The sequence below is a fragment of the Chiloscyllium plagiosum genome, unplaced genomic scaffold (assembly GCF_037043375.1).
Source record: "Chiloscyllium plagiosum isolate Xiang-an unplaced genomic scaffold, Cpla_swu_hap1 HiC_scaffold_32, whole genome shotgun sequence".
Classification (NCBI taxonomy): domain Eukaryota; kingdom Metazoa; phylum Chordata; class Chondrichthyes; order Orectolobiformes; family Hemiscylliidae; genus Chiloscyllium; species Chiloscyllium plagiosum.
Window position 1 is genome coordinate 21406809 of NW_028270170.1, and position 18651 is coordinate 21425459.

General features: G+C 41.4%; 1 protein-coding gene across 1 annotated transcript; it reads right to left on the bottom strand.

Annotated features, from left to right (window-relative positions):
- Positions 1-16735: 16735 nt before the first annotated feature.
- LOC122539906 (protein HEXIM1-like) lies at positions 16736-18050 on the bottom strand. The gene has a single exon (XM_043675064.2). It carries the CDS (start codon positions 17871-17873, stop codon positions 17016-17018), a length of 858 nt encoding a protein of 285 aa, XP_043530999.1. The 5' UTR covers positions 17874-18050; the 3' UTR covers positions 16736-17015.
- Between the last annotated feature and the right edge of the window lie 601 nt (positions 18051-18651).

Here is an 18651-nt window from a genome sequence, read left to right on the forward strand (position 1 = left end):
TATTTTCTAGTAGAAAAGTAGTTTAAATTAACAACAATAATACTAACTCAAGTCCCACTCCAGAACTTGAAAGGAAGGCGCTTTCATGTCATGGTCATTTAGGTTGAATATCAGCTGATAAATACGTCCAATGTATACCAATGGCAGGCACTAAGAAGAGAGAGATTCCTGGTCAGCCATGTAATGGAAAGAAGTTGGAGCCTCTACCCTCATAGCTCCTGACTACAATATTCATACAAGAGTGTATGTTGCCACTTGGCAGGGGCTGGTTGACTCAGTTGGCTGGAAAGTCAGTGCAAATCAGACTGATACCAACTGCAGCGGAATTGATCCCTACTTTGGCTGAGGTCAATTTGGAACCTGGGTCCTATCTGTGATGGAGGTCGTAGTGATGTGTTTCAGCCTCAGTAGTCAGTCCCCAATAACAGTAGCTAATTGACAAACTGCCAGTGAAAATTGAAGAAGAAAAGTTGATGAGAAGAAGCCATATTAAATCCATTAATAACTTAGTATTGACAATGAATTGTTATTGTTGGAAATGGAGAAATAGATAATTACTGTCTGATAAGTAAATACAGATAATAGCATGACGGGCAGTACGATGGATTGTAGAATATGGGAATTTGTGGACCATGTGATTGTCGTGAGTGACAGAATCTGTGGGATGTGTTTGTATTCCAAGTCAGTCCAGTTCAGAGCTATTGGGCAGGAGTGTAAGTTAAGGAGCTCGATCACAAAAGGGGAGAAAGGAAAATTTGGATGGTTTACTTGCAAACACAGTCACTCCAAACAGAAAGGAAGAGGAGGAGGTCACTGGCAGTCAACAGAATTCGTGGAGATAGAAAAGGAGAAAATATAGAAAGTGATCCTGTTTGACAGGTGCAATGTTCTTGCTAACTTTGGAGCTAAAGACAATGAGGAGGATGGTCACAATGCTAACCAAGACACCGTGGAAATCAAGGTATTTTAAGGGAGGGAGAAATGGAGCTGAATAGAATGGTTTTAGTGTAACAGATTGATATTTAGGAAGATAAAGGATATCCTGAGTAGCTTCAATTTCAGAGTCTAAGAGGAAGAGTATTCTAAGCATTATGAATGTAAGGAACAAGCCTTTGTTGAAGGGTTTGAAACGGTTGAAAAAAAGCTTCAACGGTTTGGAGGAGGAACTCATTGTTGTGATCAAACCTAGAACCATAGCCGTACAAATGAAGAGGGAGGAGGTCCTTTTGAAGGAATAACTCAGACTAGGAGCTAACTTACAAAGCAGAACAAAAAGTCTTATATTTGGATTACTAGCTACATGATGTGCATACTGGCAAACATATGATTAAGACTGTGGTGTAGAAAAAGGGTTTCCAATCCATGGGGCACCAGCACCTGCAATGGGAAAATCCAACCACTGAATTTGGCTGCACCTGTACTGGAGTGAGATTAAGGTCTTGGGGGAAGGATGAGTTCCACATTCCAACAGGACTTTGGAGGGTGGGGGAGCAGGAAGCAAGTGTGGGAGGGGTTGTCGGAAGTTGTTTGTAAAATAATAGTTAACTTAAAAGAAAAGGTTCGGTCAGTGTACAAAAAGTGATGACAGAAGCCTAAAAGATTAAAGGAGACAGTAATAAAATAGCGATAAAAATAAAGTAGTATTGATAAGTAGTATGCTCTTAATCATCAATTAATTTTCAAATAGACTAGGAGAAACATAACAGTTCATGTAATAAAGGCACCAAATATCTAAGACATGTACAGGACATTTTTCTAGGCAAAGGAACAGGCCACTGCAGTTTTCGTGATGTTTAACAAATCAGGATTAGTTGATATCTTGATGATCAAGGAAACAGTTTCTGAAGACAATTATATTACCAAACTTCGTGTCAGGTTTGAGAGGTATAGAAAATAATCCACAAACTAAGATTATAAATTTGAGTGGGGCAAATGTTGCAGTCAGTGGTGAAAAAATAACTAATCAAGATAAGAGGACCAAAAACTCTTCATTATATTTTTGTAAGTAAGAAATCGAAGTGAAGAATTGAGAGTTGCATGTGAGATGCTGAATGATGACAAGAACATGTGAATCAGAAAACAGTAAGAGACCATTTGGCCCCTGAAGCCTGTTTTATTATTCAATAAGATCATGGCTTATCTGATGGTGACCACAACTCCACATTCTGACCTACCCCCAGTATCCTTCAATTTCCCTATTGACCAAGAATTTATCTACCTCTGCCTTATTCAACGATGCTGTTTCTATCACTTTCTGTGGAAGAGAGTTCCACACATTCACAAATCTCTGAAAGGAAAATTCCTTATCTCCACCTTAAATGGATAGCCCCTTCCTTCTAAATTGTGTCCTCTAGTTCTAGTTCCTCTACAATGAGAAACATTCTTTCATCATCCATCCTGTCAAGTCCCCTCAGGATCTTTTTTGTATCTATTGCCTTGCATTTTTCTAAACTCCGATAGATATGAACTCAACTTGTCCAATCTTTCCTCATTTGATCACTACCCACCTTCATTCCAAGAAGTGGTCCAGTGAACCTTCTCTGAACCAATCACATTCATATCCGTTCTTAAATAAAGAGACCAAAACTCCCAGTATTCCAGATGTGGTCTCAACGAAACTTCGTACAATTGTGGCTAAATATCCCTACTTTTATGTTCCATTTCCCTTGCAATAAATTACAACATTCCATCTTCCTTTTATTTGGTGTGACTGCATACTAATATTTTGTGATTCATTTATCAGGATATTCAGATCTCTCCATACTTCAGAATTCTGCAAATAGTCTCTATTTAAATAATGCATGTTCACATTTTCCCACATTTTACTCCATCTGCCCCATTTTTGGTCCATTCACTTAACCTATCTTTATTCCTCGGCTGACTTGTTGCTTTCCTCTTCACAACTTAGGTTCCTATATATCTTTCAAAGGTCCAATGTAAACACTGCCCATCAATGCTCCCATCATCACAGTGCCATCTGCCAGAAACTCTGACCAACAATTTGATCAATGACATGAAAATGAAAAATTACCAATGGAAAAGGAGACAAATCAAGAGGTATTGACTTGAAATAAGGCAGTGCTATTTCAGGAATTTTCCTTCCTGAAGAAGGGCTCATGCCCGAAACGTCGATTCTCCTGCTCCTTGGATGCTGCCTGACCTGCTTGCTTTTCAGGCAAAACATTTTCAGCTCAGATCTCCAGCATCTGCAGTCCTCACTTTCTCCTAGTGCTATTGAACATAGACTTCTGTAACAGTACATATGTGAAAAGATTTTCTTTGTTGGTGTGTGTAGCATGTAAGATTGGAAGAAAGAAGAAAGCTTCTTCTGCTAGCAGTCCAGTTTAGGTATCTTTCCAGTAGCTGCTTATCCAGCTACACCAGATATAGCAAGGACTTGCATCTGGATAGGGCATTCAAAATATTTTTTAAAACTTCAAGGCTCCTCATAGGAGTGAAATCAGACAATTGGCAGAGAGAGTAAAAATGCATCAGGATTGGTGACAGAAGGCTTGGTCATAGAGATGTAAAGCACGGAAACAGACCCTTCGGTCCAACTTGTCCATGCCGACCATAAGAACATAAGAAACAGGAGCAGGAGTAGGCCATCTGGCCTTTCGAGCCTTCTCCGCCAGTCAATAAGATCATGGCTGATCTTTTTAATGCCTCAGCTCCATTTACCATCCTCTCACTGTAACCCTTAATTCCTTCTTTGTTACAAAAAATATATCTTAGCTATAAAAACATTTACTGAAGTAGCATCAACTACTTCACTGGGCAGAGAATTCCATAGATTTACAACGCTCTGGGTGAAAAAGTTCCTTCTCAATTCAGTCCTAAATCTGCTCCCCCTAATTTTGAGGCTATGCCCTCTTATCCTAGTTTCATTTGCCATTGGAAACATCCTCCCTATGTCCACCTTATCAATTCCCTTCATAATTTTATGTTTCTATAAGATCCCCCATCATTCTTCTAAATTCCAAAGAATATAATCTCCTCATAAGCCAAACCCCTCAACTCTAGAATCAACCTAGTGAACGTCCTCTGTACCCCCTCTAGTGCTAGTACATCCTTTCTCAATTAAGGAGATCAAATCTGTACATAGTATTCCAGGTGTGACCTCACCAGTACCCTATATAGTTGCAACACAATAGTCCTTTTTACTGTTACTCCTACCAACATGGATTACTTCACATTTATTCACATTGTATTCCATCTGCCAGACCTTTGCCCACTCATTTAAAATATCTATATTCCTTTGCAAAGTTTCACAGTCCTTTTCACACTTTACTCTTTGTGTCATTTGCAAACATTGACACCCTACACATGGTCCCCAACTCCAAGTCATCTATATAAACTGAATAATTGCAGACCCAAAACTGATCCCAGTTACTGATCACAAACCAGAATAGCACTCATTTGTCCCCACTCATTGCTACTTGTTAGTCAAGAAATCCTATATCCATGCTAATATTGTACCCCTAACGCCATGCATCTTTATCTTATGCAGCAGCCTCTTGTGTGGCACCTTTGGAAATCTAGGTACACTACATCTACTGGGTCCCTGTTATCCACCGTGCTCATAATGTCTTCATAGAATTCCAAAAGATTAGCTAAGCATGATCTGCCTTTCATGAACCCATGCTGCATCTGCCCAATGGGACAATTTCTAGCTTGATGCCTAGCTATCTGTTCCTTGACAATATACTCAACCATCTTGCCCACTATACAAGTTAAGCTAATGGGTCTATAATTCCCCATCTTGGCATCACATTTACTGTTTTCCAATCTGTTGGAACTGCCCCAGAGTCCAGCGAATTCTGGAAAATTACCACAAGTGCTCTTGCTATTTCTCCTGCCATCTCTTTTGGTACCCTGGGATGCATTCCTACAGGGCCAGGAGACTTGTCTATCCTTAGCTCCATTAGTTTGCCAAACACTTCCTGTCCATGAATATGATAGTTTCCAGGTCCTCACCTACCTTCACCTCTTTGTCAATTACTGGCATATTATTTGTGTCCTCCACTGTGAACTCGACACAAAATGCCTGTTCAATGCCTTGGCCATTTCATCATATCCCATGACTAACTGCCCCTTCTCATCCTCTAATGGACCAATGTTTATTTTAACCACTCTTTTCCATTTTATGTATTTATTGAAATTTTTGCTATCTGACTTTATATTCTGTGCTAGTTTTTTCTCATGTTCTATCTTACTTTTCTTTATGGCTCTTTTTGTGGCTTTCAGTTGACTTTTAAAGCATTCTAAATCTTCTAGTTTCCCACTGATCTTGGCCACTTTGGATGCCTCCTCTTTTAATTTGATAGCTTCTCTTATTTCGTTAGACACCTATGGCAAATTACCCCTTTTCTTACAGTCCTTCCTTTTCACTGAAATACACTTTTGTTGAGCACTCTAAAAAATTGCTTTGAAAGTCCTCTACTGCTCATCAACTATCCCACCATAAAATCTTTGTTTCAGTCTACTTTAGCTAAGTCCTCGTACATCCTATTTTAGTCTCCCTTGTTTAAGCACAGGACCCTCGTATTGGATTTTATCTTCACACTAAATTCAACCATACTGTGATCACTCCTTCCAAGAGGATCCCTAACTATGAGGTCATTAATTATTCCTGTTTCATTACACAGGACCAGATCTAGGATAGTTTGCTCACTCATCGGTTCCATTACATAATATTCAGGAACACTATTGTGTATACACTGAACAAACTCCTCCTCAAAGCTACCCTGACTGACCTGTTTGATGAATCGACATGTAGATCAAAATCCGAAATGACTAGTCTCATTTGCCAGCATTTGGCCCATATCCATCTAAACCCTTCCTATTCATTTACCCATCCAGGTCCCTTTAAAATCTTTCCCCTCTCATCTTAAATCTATGCTCTCTAGTTTTTGACTCCCCCAACCTGGAGAAAAGACCTTGTCTATTTACCCTATCCATGCCCCTCATAATTTTATAAACTTCTATAAGATTACCCCTCAGTCTCCGACACTCCAGAGAAAATAGCCGGAGCATATTCAGCCTCTCCCTGTAGCTCTGAATCTTTTCAGGTTTCACAATATCCTTCCTATAGCAGGGAGACCAGAATTGCATGCAGTATCCCAAAAGTGTTGGGGGTGTGGTGCTGGAAAAGCACAGCAAGTCAGACAGTATTGGAGGAGCAGGAAAATCGACATTTTGGGCAAAAGCCCTTCACCAGGAAGCCATTCCCAATGAAGGGCTTTTGTCCGAAACACCAATTTTCCTGGTCCTCGAATGCTGCCTGACCTGTTGTGCTTTTCCAGCACCACACCCTCAACTCTAATCTCCAGCATCTGCAGTCCTCACTTTTGCCTAGTATTCCTAATGGCCTAACCAATGTCCTATACAGCTGCAACATGACCTCCCATTTATCAAAATTAAACTCCATCTACCAGTCTTCAGCCCATTGACCTGTCTGATCAAGATCCTGTTGTAATCTGAGGTAATCTTCTTTACCGACCACTACACCTCCAATTTTGATGTCACCTGCAAACTTACTAACTATACCTCCTGTGTTCACATCCAAATTGTTTATATATATGATGAAAAGCAGTGGACCCAGCACTGATCTTTGTGGCGCACCACTGATCACAGGCCTCCAGTCTGAAAAGCAACCCTCCACAATCACCACCCTGTGTCTTCTACCTTTGAGCCAGTTCTGTATCCAAATGGCTAGTTCTCCCTATATTCTATGTGATCTAACCTTGCTAACCGGTCTACCATAAGGAACCTTGTCAAACGACATACTGAAGTCCATATTGATCATGTCCACCGCTCTGCCCTCGTCAATCCTCTTCGTTACTTCTTCAAAGACTCAGCCATGTTAGTGACACACAATTACCCATGCACAAAGCCATATTGACTATCCCTAATCAGTCCTTGCCTTTCCAAATCCTGTACCCCAGGATTCCTTCCAACAACTTGCTCATCACCGATGTGAGGCTCACTGGACTATAGTTACTTGGCTTTTCCGTACTACCTTTTTAAAATCAAAGATGTAAGTTTTAAGGAGCAGCTTAAAAAGAAATGAAGTGCTGAGTTGGTGTCAATTAGAGAGGAAATCTCTGGGCGTAGCATCTTAATGTTTGAAGACAAGGCAAAGGTAGGGACAAACAAGAGTTTAGGGTTCAAGAAACAGTTTTCAAAGCAACAAATTAATATAGTACATTTAACGCAGTAAGATACCCTGTGGTACTTTGACAGGAATGTTTTCAAACAAAGTTTGAATTAATATCACCCAAGGAGATGTTAGATGGAGTGTAATGTTTTTCAGATCAAAACCTGAACTCCAAATGCTAAGACGTTTAGCAAGAATAAATGAACTAGGGTCATATTTCCTGGAATTTCTGAGGTTGAGGGGTGATTACAATGAAGTTTTCAAGATATTAAGTGGAACAGATAGGGATAGACAGAGAGAAACATTTCTGGCTGGCTGGAAAATCTAGGACGAGAAATCTACGAAGTTTCAAGACTGTAATTATACATAGAAAGGGTGGTGGAAGTTGGGAACAACTATTAACTCTAAAATCAAGATTGATATTTTTCTGAGTCAAAGGTATTTAGTAAAATGGAACAAAAGGCATATGGAGTTAGATCAAAGATCAACCGTAGTCTCTAGGGATAGTGAAGCAGACCGAAAGGAATAATTGGGTAACTTCTATTCCTGTTTCTACTAGAAGTGATCAAATGAGCAATTTAAAGGAGGATATTGTAAGAGAGGTAAAGTGGAAATTCCAGATCTTTGAGGGTTGGAGAAAGGTTTTGAACAAAATCATGGGAATTTTAAAATTGAGGCGTTGATGGAGATGGGGCCAATGTCTTCTGGCCCAGGGCAGGACTTGTATAAATTTGTATAGTACACTTTGTGATGTTCAATAACTGGAAAAGCAAATATTTAATTTTCTTTGGCTGGACTAAATTGACTCTTAAATCTGGAGGACACTGGTACAGATTAATGCATGAACTATCCCTCAACATTAATAATGGAAAATTTAAACTTCCTCATGCAGCAACATACTTTATGTTCAGCATGTCTGAAATGTCAAATTATAGCAAAAATCTTTTTAATTAGCATCTATTGTGTGCTCATTTTGAGAACCAACTTGTGTTTTCTCAACTATTTGTATATGATCATTTGTAAATGTAAAAGGTTTCTCCTTTAATGAATGATGGAAAAACTCTCACTAATTACTCAAAGAATCCCTGCCTTGGATATTCACTAGTTGGCACCTAACAGTAGTAATATTGTCCTTGTAAATGAAAACAAGAGAGTTCTGGATGGGTTGGTAGAACACAATTATAATTTTATACTTTAATAACTAATTGAGGCAATTTTATTTTGTTTCAACCAGTTGAAATCGCTTACTTATCAAGTGTAGGCATCTAAGTGGCCCTCCAATACCTTACCCAACTGATCATTCTTCATGCCAGCCTAGTGTCTTAATATTTCCTTAGCAATGGCATCACAGTAGGGCTTTATCCCCTCTCACCTAACATTAACACATTTATACTTCATCTTAGCGGTACTGGAGAGGGATCATGAGGATGAACTCATGATTGTTTTGTTAAACTGTCCTGCCTCTTTCAGAAAATCATAAACAAATACCCCGTAGCTCTCAATTGGAGGTCTACAGTTCTCCTTAGCAATCCTGTGCCTAAGAGAAAACAATCTGAAAGAATATGAGATTCTGGTGTTTGAAAACAGAGCACAAAAGTCAGGAAATTGTATTAAACATAAATAAAACATAAGTTTTAGCTGTAATATTGTATCTCAGCTGGAATACTGTGTCTAATTCCAGGCACCACAGTTTTCAAAGGCTGAGAAGGCTTTGAAGAGGGTACAAAAATGATCTACCAGACCCAAAATATTTCCAGTCAGGTCTGTATCTCAGTCATGTCTTGACTGTGATATACTTTGTTAATTGCAGGATTTATTCTTTCAACAGACTTAAAGATAATTGAAACACCTCATTCAGGAACAAAAAGGTCGCACAAAGCTGTCCATGTATAAAAAAAAGCCTAAGAATATAAATACAAATTTTGTTAAGAATCTGGCCTTGCTACTTGTTTATAGTCATACAATATGAAAGTCTAATTGGAAACTGTTTCTTCAGAGTTGAAAGGACAGGTTTGCATCTGATGAACTCAATATGATTCGAGGTATTAACTATTTCGTTGAAATCTGCCTGTTATAATTTCAGCATCTATCATCAAAGAAAACAACTTCCAGTCGTGTTCCATGATAAAATGCCTGCTTCGTATTCAGATTTTGTTGCATCATTATTTTGTTGCTGTTTCCTTGAGTCTAATTTTGTGCAGTGACATATCCATCAGTGTTAGTATGTGTAGAAAGCTTGGAAGGCACAGAGTGATCTATAGAATCAACATTAATGTATTCTTTTAGTTCTCCTGCCAACCTTCCTAAAAACAATTCTTTAATATCTTGGTGAATCTTCATTTTTAATAAGATATCTTTTGAATGGTAAGTTTTGTCAAAATACTTTTGCCACATTTAACCAATTCCATTGACTCCTCCATCACTCCTATGCCATCCCTTCCAGGCCATCCCCTCGTTCCAATGCCATTCTAAAGTCATCCTTGCCAGCTCCTATCTTTCTGTCAACCCTATCCTATCTCAACCTCTCCAGCTAAGGTAACTTCATTGTTATGACTCCCTTACCTTCTGCTGTTTGCCTTCATCACCAAAATGGCTGACTTACTGCTGCCACCAAAGGTAGCCACACACATTCCATGTCTGCATACCCATCATGCCTCTGCCTGCAACAGGCACCCCCACTAAATAAAGCCAACAGATGTGTCCTTAAACTGAACAATCAACACATTCCAAAAGGAAGCAAGTATTGTTATAACAGATGATTCCAGGGTGGAATGATTTCGGTTCAGTGGAGAGATGGGACAAGCTGGAGTCATTTGGCTTTGGTTTGACTACATCTGGAATACTGTTTACAATTTTGGTTTCCATATTTAAGGAAGAATATACTTACATAGGAGGCAATACAGCCAAAGTTCATTAAAATGTGCTCTCTGGGAGGAAGGGATTCTCCTATGATAAGAGGCTGAGTTAATTGTGCCTTATTCTCTGGAATTTAGAGGAATGAGAGATTATCTCATTAAAACATACAAGATTCTGAAAGGGATAGATAGGGTACAGTGAGAGATTGTTTCTAGATCAGGGAACTTAAAAGGGACACAGTCTCAGAGAAATGGGCTGATCATTTAGGACTACCTTGAAGAAATACTACTTCAAAGGATTGTAAGTTTTAGAATGATAAACCCCAGATATAAACATACAAATTAGGAGCAAAGGTCAGTCAGGTCCTTGAACACTGTCACTAATCATAGAATCCCTAGAGTTTGGAAGCAGGCCATTGAGTCCCACCAATCTTCCAAAGAGCATCCCACTCAAACCTCTACCCTATTCCCAGAACACTGGATATCCCATGACTAATCCACCTAGACTGTACATCCCTGGAAATTATGTGTAATTTAGCATGGCCAATCCACCCAATCTGCATATCTTCGGATTATTCAGTAACATTATGGCTGATCTGATTAGTCAGTGTTCCCATCCTTTCCCATCATATCAAGAATCTATTTATAGCTTAAAAATATTCAAAGACTCTGTTCCTACTGCATTTTGAGAAAGATAGTTTCAAATATGCACAACACTCTATGGGTATAAAAAATTCTCATTTGTCATCTTAAGCAGGTGATCCTTTAATTTTAAACATTGCCACTTGGTTCTAGATTTTTCTACAAGAGAAAACATCCTTTCCATGTGCACAGTCAAAATCTTTCAGGATCTTACATATTTCAATAAAGTCACCTCTTGTTCTTCTAAAGTTTAGTTGGTACATGCCTTGCCTTTCAAATCTTGCCTCATTAGACAACCCACCCATTCTAGGTATTCATGATTTGGAGATGCCGGTGTTGGACTGGGGTGTACAAAGTTAAAAATCACACAACACCAGGTTATAGTCTAACATGTGTTGTGTGATTTTTAACATTCTAGGTATTGATTGAGGAAACCTCCTTTGTACTGCTTAACTGGAGAGAGTTCAGAAACGATTCACCAGGATGTTGCTGGGATTGGAAGGTTTGAGATCTGGCTCAGTGGTTAGCACTGCTACCTCACAACACCAGGGATCTGGGTTTGATTCTGCCTCGGGCAACTGTCTGTGTGGAGTTTGCATTCTCCCTGTGACTGTGTGGGTTTCCTCCCATAATCCATAGTGTTTAGTGATGCCTAGGTTAGGTGCATTAGTCAGGGGTAAATGTAGGGGAATGGGTCCGAGAGGGTTACCCTTCGGAGGGTTGATGTGGCCTGTTTCCACACTGTAGGGATTCTGTGATCTGGAAAGGCTGGAACTTTCTTTCAATGGAGTGTAGGAGATTGAGGGATGACTTTATTGAGATTTATAAAATCATGGGGACTAGACCAAGGTTGGGAGCCAATGAGGTATTGTTTATGTTTGGATGGTTTGGAAGTCAATAGTCTCCAGTTGATATTGTGGAGAAGTACAAGTCCTGAGGAAGGGCCTGTGCCCGAAACGTCGAATCTCCTGTTCCCTGGATGCTGCCTGACCTGCTGTGCTGTTCCAGCAATAAAGTTTCAACTTTGATCTCCAGCATCTGCAGACTCACTTTCTCCTCCGAGAAGTACAATCCCAAGTCTCAGGAGGGGAGCTTCCTGTCTGTGAGTAGTTGTCTTTACATGTAACCCTTGTCCATTCCACAATTGCTATGAATTACTTTTCCCTTGTATGATGAGGATTTGATTTACACCAACAGTAGGTTTGTAGGGCAGGCTACAGAGAACAAAAAACTACCTGATTCCCCATTGCTGATATGAGCTCACTAGAAACTTTACAAAGTGATCATTGTATAATACCTTTTAAATAACTCATTCTGCACCATTATGGTTGACTCTTAACTTGGCCATTCAGAAAGGAGTTAAGTAACTCAGTATGAAACTATTCAAGACTGCTCAACTTTAGCATACTTTCCTTTGTGGCTCAGACATTTTGCTTATACGAGTTGGGACATCATGTTGAAGTGTACAGAACTTTGGTGACGCCTATTCTTAAGTATTGTGTTGAGTTCTGATCGCCCGGTTATACTATTAAGCTGGAGAAGGTTTAGAAGAGATTTAACTAGCATGTTACCAGGAATGGAGGGTTTGGTTACAAGGAAAGCCGAGATAGAGTCATAGAGATGTACAGCATGGAAACAGATCCTTCGGCCCAACCCGTCCATGCCGACGAGATATCCCAACCCAATCTAGTCCCACCTGCCAGCATTTGGCCCATATCCCTCCAAATCCTTCTTATTCATATACCCATCCAAATGTCTCCTAAATGTTGCAATTATACCAGCCTCCACCACATCCTCTGGCAGCGCATTCCATACACGTACCACCCTCTGCGTGAAAAAGTTGCCCCTTAGGTCTCTTTTATATCTTTCCCCTCTCACCCGAAACCTATGCCCTCTAGTTCTGGACTCCCCGACCCCAGGTAAAAGACTTTGTCTATTTACCCTATCCATGCCCCTCATTATTTTGTAAACCTCTATAAGGTCACCCCTCAGCCTTCGACGCTCCAGGGAAAACAGCCACAGCCTGTTCAGCCTTTCCCTAAACCTCAAATCCTCCAACCCTGGCAACATCCTTGTCAATCTTTTCTGAACCCTTTCAAGTTTCACAACATCTTTCCGATAGGAAGGAGACCAGAATTGCACGCAATATTCCAACAGTGGCCTAACCAATGTCCTGTACAGCTGCAACATGACCTCCCAACTCCTGTACTCAATACTCTGACCAATAAAGGAAAGCATACCAAACACATTCTTCACTATCCTATCTACCTGTAACTCCACTTTCGAGGAGCTATGATCCTGCACTCCAAGGTCTCTTTGTTCAGCAACACTCCCTAGGACCTTACCATTAAGTTCATCAGTCCTACTAAGATTTGCTTTCCCAAAATGCAGCACTTCGCATTTATCTGAATTAAACTTCATTTGCCACTTCTCAGCCCACTGGCCCATCTGGTCCAGATCCTGTTGTAATCTGAGTTAAGCCTCTTCGCTGTCCAGTACACCTCCAATTTTGGTGTCATCTGCAAACTTACTCACTGTAAGTCTTATGCTCACATCCAAACCATTTATGTAAATGACAAAAAGTAGAGGATCCAGCACCGATCCTTATGGCACTCCACTGGTCACAGGCCTCCAGTCTGAAAAACCCTCCACCACCACCTTCTACCTTTGAGCCAGTTCTGTATCCAAATGGCTAGTTCCCCCTGTATTCCATGAGATCTAACCTTGCTAATCTGTCTCCCATGGGGAAACTTGTCGAACGCCTTACTGAAGTTCATATAGATCACATCTACTGCTCTGTCCTCATCAATCCTCTTTGTTACTTCCTCAAAAGACTCAATCAAATTTGTGAGACATGATTTCCCGCACACAAAGCCATGTTGACTATCCTTAATCAGTCATTGCCTTTCCAAATACATGTACATCCTGTCCCTCAGGATTCCCTCCAACAACTTGCCCACCACCGGTCAGGCTCACTGGTCTATAGTTCCCTAGTTTGTCTTTACTGCCCTTCTTAAACAGTGACACCACGTTTGCCAACCTCCAGTCTTCCAGCACCTCACCTGTGACTATCAAGAATTCAAATATCTCAGCAAGAGGCCCAACAATCACTTCTCTAGCTTCCCACAGAGTTCTCGGGTCCACCTGATCAGGTCCTGGGGATTTATCCGCCTTTACCCGTTTCAAGACATCCAGCGCTTCCTCCTCTGTAATATGGACATTTTGCAGACTGAAACGTTTTTCACTAGATCATAGGAGGTTAAGGGGTGACCTTATATAGATTTTTAAAATCATGAGGGGTATAGTTAAGGTGAAGGGAAGGTGTTTTTTTCCCTGTAGTGGGCAGTTCAAAACTAAGGGGTATATTTTTAAGGTGAGAGGTGACAGATTTATAACAGACATGAGGGGTATTTTTTTTTAAAAAAAGAGAGTGGTTAGTGTGTGGAATGAACTATCAGAGGAAGTTATGGATGCAAGTACAGTTACAACATTTAAAAGACTTTTGGATAAGTACATAACTAAGAAATATTTGGAGGGATATGGGCCAACTGCAGGTAGATGGAACTACTTTAGTTTGGGTTTATGGTCAACATGGACTAGTTGGACCGAAGGTCTGTTTCTGTGCTGTATGACTTAATGAGGGGCATTGATAATGTGAATGACAAAGGTCTTTTCCCTAGGGTGGGGGATTTCAAAACTAGGGGGCATATTTTTAAGAGAAAAATTTAAAAAGGACATGAGGGGCAACATTTTTACAGTCGTGTATGGAGAGAACTGCCAGGGAGGGTGGTGCAAGCATGTACAGTTACAACATTTGAAAGACATTTGATAAGTTCATGAATAGGAAAGGTTTGGAGAAATATGAGCCAAGTGCAGGCAGGCAGCACTAGTTTAGTTTGGGAACATGGTTGACATGGACTGTTTGGATTGAAGGGTCTATTTCTATGTTGTATGCTTCTAAAGCATTTACAACAGTCTTTAAATGAGGCGACTAATACAGTACATGGTACTCCATGTGTGGTTTCACCAATGCCCTGCACTGTATATCTAAATCACAACTTCATTATTTTTGTATTCATTTCCCCTCAATTAATAGTTTGTAAACTTTCCCAATTACTCCCTGTACACTAACATTTTGTGATTCATGCATCAGGACACTAAGATCCTTATGCACCTCGAAGTTCTCCAATATCTCACCATTTAGATAACAAGATGTCTTTATTCTTCATGCCAAATGGACTATTTTACATTTTTCCACATTACGGCAATTTGCGTACTCACTTAACCTATATCCCTTTGTAGCTTCCTATGTCCATTTATATCATTGTGTTATCAGCTATTTTTAATTCCTGCACTGTGGTTACTATGGCGAACAAGAGGAAAGTAAAGCTATAGCCCAAGATTAGACACTATGGTACTGAGTGACAAAACAGACTCAATGTACCATCTGCTTCAATTCCTTTGGTTTTGAACAGAAAAGGTTGAGTATGTACAATCATGAAAGGTTTTGATAGAGTAAATGAGAAAGATAAGACTGAAGATGTCGATTTAAGGGCCATTAGCGAAGGAACTAAATGCCAAATGAGGGAAAGAAAAACTTTTCAATGCAACAAATGGTTAAGATTTAGAATACACTGTCTGATGGTGTGGTGGTGAATACAGATTAACCTTCGTAGGAAAATTGGAGTACTTGGAACTGGCAGGATATCAAGAATAGTGTATGGGCCTAACTGAATTATACTGAAAAAGCAGGCACAAACCTGATGACTGAATGGCATCCTGTTATTCTGCATTGTTCTCTGGAGATGAGAATCAGATCCATGAACATCTTTTTGAATTGCTCAGTATCAACTCTGTTTACTACTGAACCAACGTCGAAACTTTCTTTTCAAGCTTTCGATAAAGTCTTCTGTCCAGTTTTCAAATATTCAACAAGATACACCTTCCAGAATAATACCAATACAATTTTCTTAATATTTATGCTGCATGTGAAAGAACAGACAACGACATGAAATCTAAGAGAAATGCGCCCTCTTACGATTACAATGCGGAATATCACCTGAGCAAGATTTAAAATTGATCAAAATGCTAAATGAACAGAGTCTTTAAACGTTTGAAGAAGATGTGATTATAAATCAATGTGAAAATCAAATCTTTCCTATGGCGTTACATCGAAAGTGTTTAAAACGAGTTATTGCAACCTTTCTCTTGCGTATTGTCAAAGATGTATATCTAACTTGGAAATCAGCAATTTATGCAGAACATTCAAATACCTCCACTGTCAAAGAAATGGAATTTAGAAACCTTATTCTTTTCTCAAACCACAACTGTCGACCTTCAACAAACTGCTTTTCGCTGTAAAATTCCAATTGGATGCAGGCTGCAATAAATGGCGCGGTTTCACCCTTTAATCCCAGTAAGATTACCCAGCCAGCGCCACATCAGTTTGGATGTGTTGATCTGAAACAAGAGTTAAAGAACATCGCCCCAACTCCCCTTTTCCTTTCATTCACGGCTTTCTCTCTCCAGGTTAGGTGGAGGAACTTGTTTATGCTTCGATCAGGCCAAACGTGTCGGTTTTCACACTTGTCTATAAAAGGCACCTACCGTGAGTTGCAGTGACCTGTCCATTGCTAACAGGCTGTTACAAAAATTAAAGATGTTGGTATCAACTCTAAACAACTCCGACATATGTTTGCTCCCGGTTGATATACTGTAATTCTAGCACCCAAGGGATGCAATTTTTATAATGGCACATAACTCACCGTGCACACTGTAAGAATAATTGTGTAACGCTGCAAATTGCACAAGTCTGATCATTTTTCGAGTAATCCTTGGACTTTCAAATAAACTTGAAGCCCTGTACAAACGTTCTCAGCAAATACTTTCAGACCAAAAATACAATATCGGCAACATTAACGACCAGGGCAACCACTGATCACACAGATCGCATGATAACGGAAATAAATATCCCTGTAGAAAACAAAATTCCAACAGATTGAACCAACACTGGGCAATGGACGTTTGTGAAAGTTACTAAAAAGGCAGCTGATCTTTGAACACAAATATCACGCCTATATCGTTATAACTTCACTAAGTTTATATTTATTCTCAGACTATTACTTTCTTAGATGTCATTTTTGAAGATATACTCGTCACAACGCATGAAAAAAATTGGTCAGTATTGTATTAACCTTGACCACAGGGGAGAAATAAGTTGCACATCATAAAAAGTTCAACAGAAAATGTACACACAAATAGGACAGTAGGGAGGGGAAAAAAGACGTTCTTCAAATGCATTTTTATAAAACGCTTACAATTAAAATATATACATTTTGTGGGGATTAATGTCCAGATTCTTATTTTCCGTTCTCTAAACACCTTCCTTTCTTGTACAGTTCGTTCTCTCTCTCCAGTCTCTGATTTTCAGCCTTTAGCTCCTCCACTTCGTGCTCCATCTCCCGCATCTGCCTCTCCTCCTCCTGCGCCGCCCGGCCGCCTGCCCTCACCGCCGCCTTGCCGCCGTCCAGGCGGCCCCTCAGCCGGTTGTTCTCGTCCTCCAGGCGGGACAGGCACTTCTCCAGCTCCAGGTACTCGCGGATCAGCTCCTGCTTGGTCATGTTCTGCAGGCTCTCGGCGTGGTACTTCTCGTAGGTCTCGGAGAAGTCCCTCTGCAGGAACTCGCCGCCGCCGTCGCCCCCCATGCCGTCGCTGCCGCTGTCCTGCTGCTCCTCCTCGTCCAGCAGCAGCAGCTCGTCCTCCTCGCTGGTCTCGTCAGACTTGACGGCCCGCCGGGGGGGGCCTCCAGCACCAGCACCCCCTCCTCCTCCAGCTCCCCCCGGGTTCAGGTCGGGCTCCTCCTGGTTGTGCTCCTCCATCAGGAACTGGGTGGTGTTGTAAGGGGCCACCGTGAAGCCCTTGGCGAACATCTCGGCGCGGGTCTTGGCCGCCCGCACGCTCTCCCTCTCGTCCAGCTTCTTCTTCTCCTCCCACGACAGCTTGAAGTAGGGCTTCCAGCGCCGCTTCTTCTTGGACGGCCGACGCCGGTGCCGCTTCTTGGGCAGCCGGGAGAAGCCCCGGGCCGGCACTGGGGGCGCTCCGCGCTCTCTCGGGCCGGCCTCCGGATCATCGTGCTGGACGGCGGCTGAGGGATGCTCCGTGATCGGGGAGCTGCCACCCGGACAGCCCGCGGACTGCAGCACCAACTGCTCCCCCATCGCGTTCAAACCATCGGAGACCCACCCCTCAGTCAGACGCCCATCCGCTTCAGAAGTTTCCCTTCATGTTTCAAATGCCGCTTTATTTTTGTTTTGTTTAGCTTCCCTACCCACTTCTTATTCCCGCTTCCCAACAAACGCACAACTAACTCCACACACCGACCTCCAACTGCTGCACTGACCAGCTCGACGCGTCCTTATATAGACACTGGGGCGGTCGCGGGAGGTGATGTCCTCATCAAGACGCATGCGCCTCCCGTGCACAGCCCTCTGGGGGTTGTAGTCTTTACAAACCTCGCGACTTCGCCTGGCGATCAGGGAAATGGGACTTGCACGCCATGAAATTTCGCCGCGCCGTTGCGCGCGCAGTTTTTTTTCACCCAGTCTCCGCTCGCAGCCACAAACCCCCGATTGGTGGTCGCCCCTTTATTCAGATTCTTCCCTCCGCTGTTGCTAAGCGAAGCTCTGCTTCGACGATTGCTGCGATATGCTGCCAATCAAAAACGCTCGCGACCAATCAGGCGAGAGACATGCATTCATTGTGGGCGGGTACCCACAAAATATTTTGCTGACTGTGCCATTGTGTGTTGGCCGGGGGGGGAGGGGGAGTGCAAAGACATGTTAGATCATTGATCACTGTGTAAGGCTGGAGCGTTTTGAGATTTATAATCTCAGCTTTTTTTTTCTCGTGATTCAAATGTGAAAAGATATACCACAATTGGTCGAATAGTAATAAAGAAAAATCACCCACGAAAAAAAAGTCAGGTCCGAAATGGAA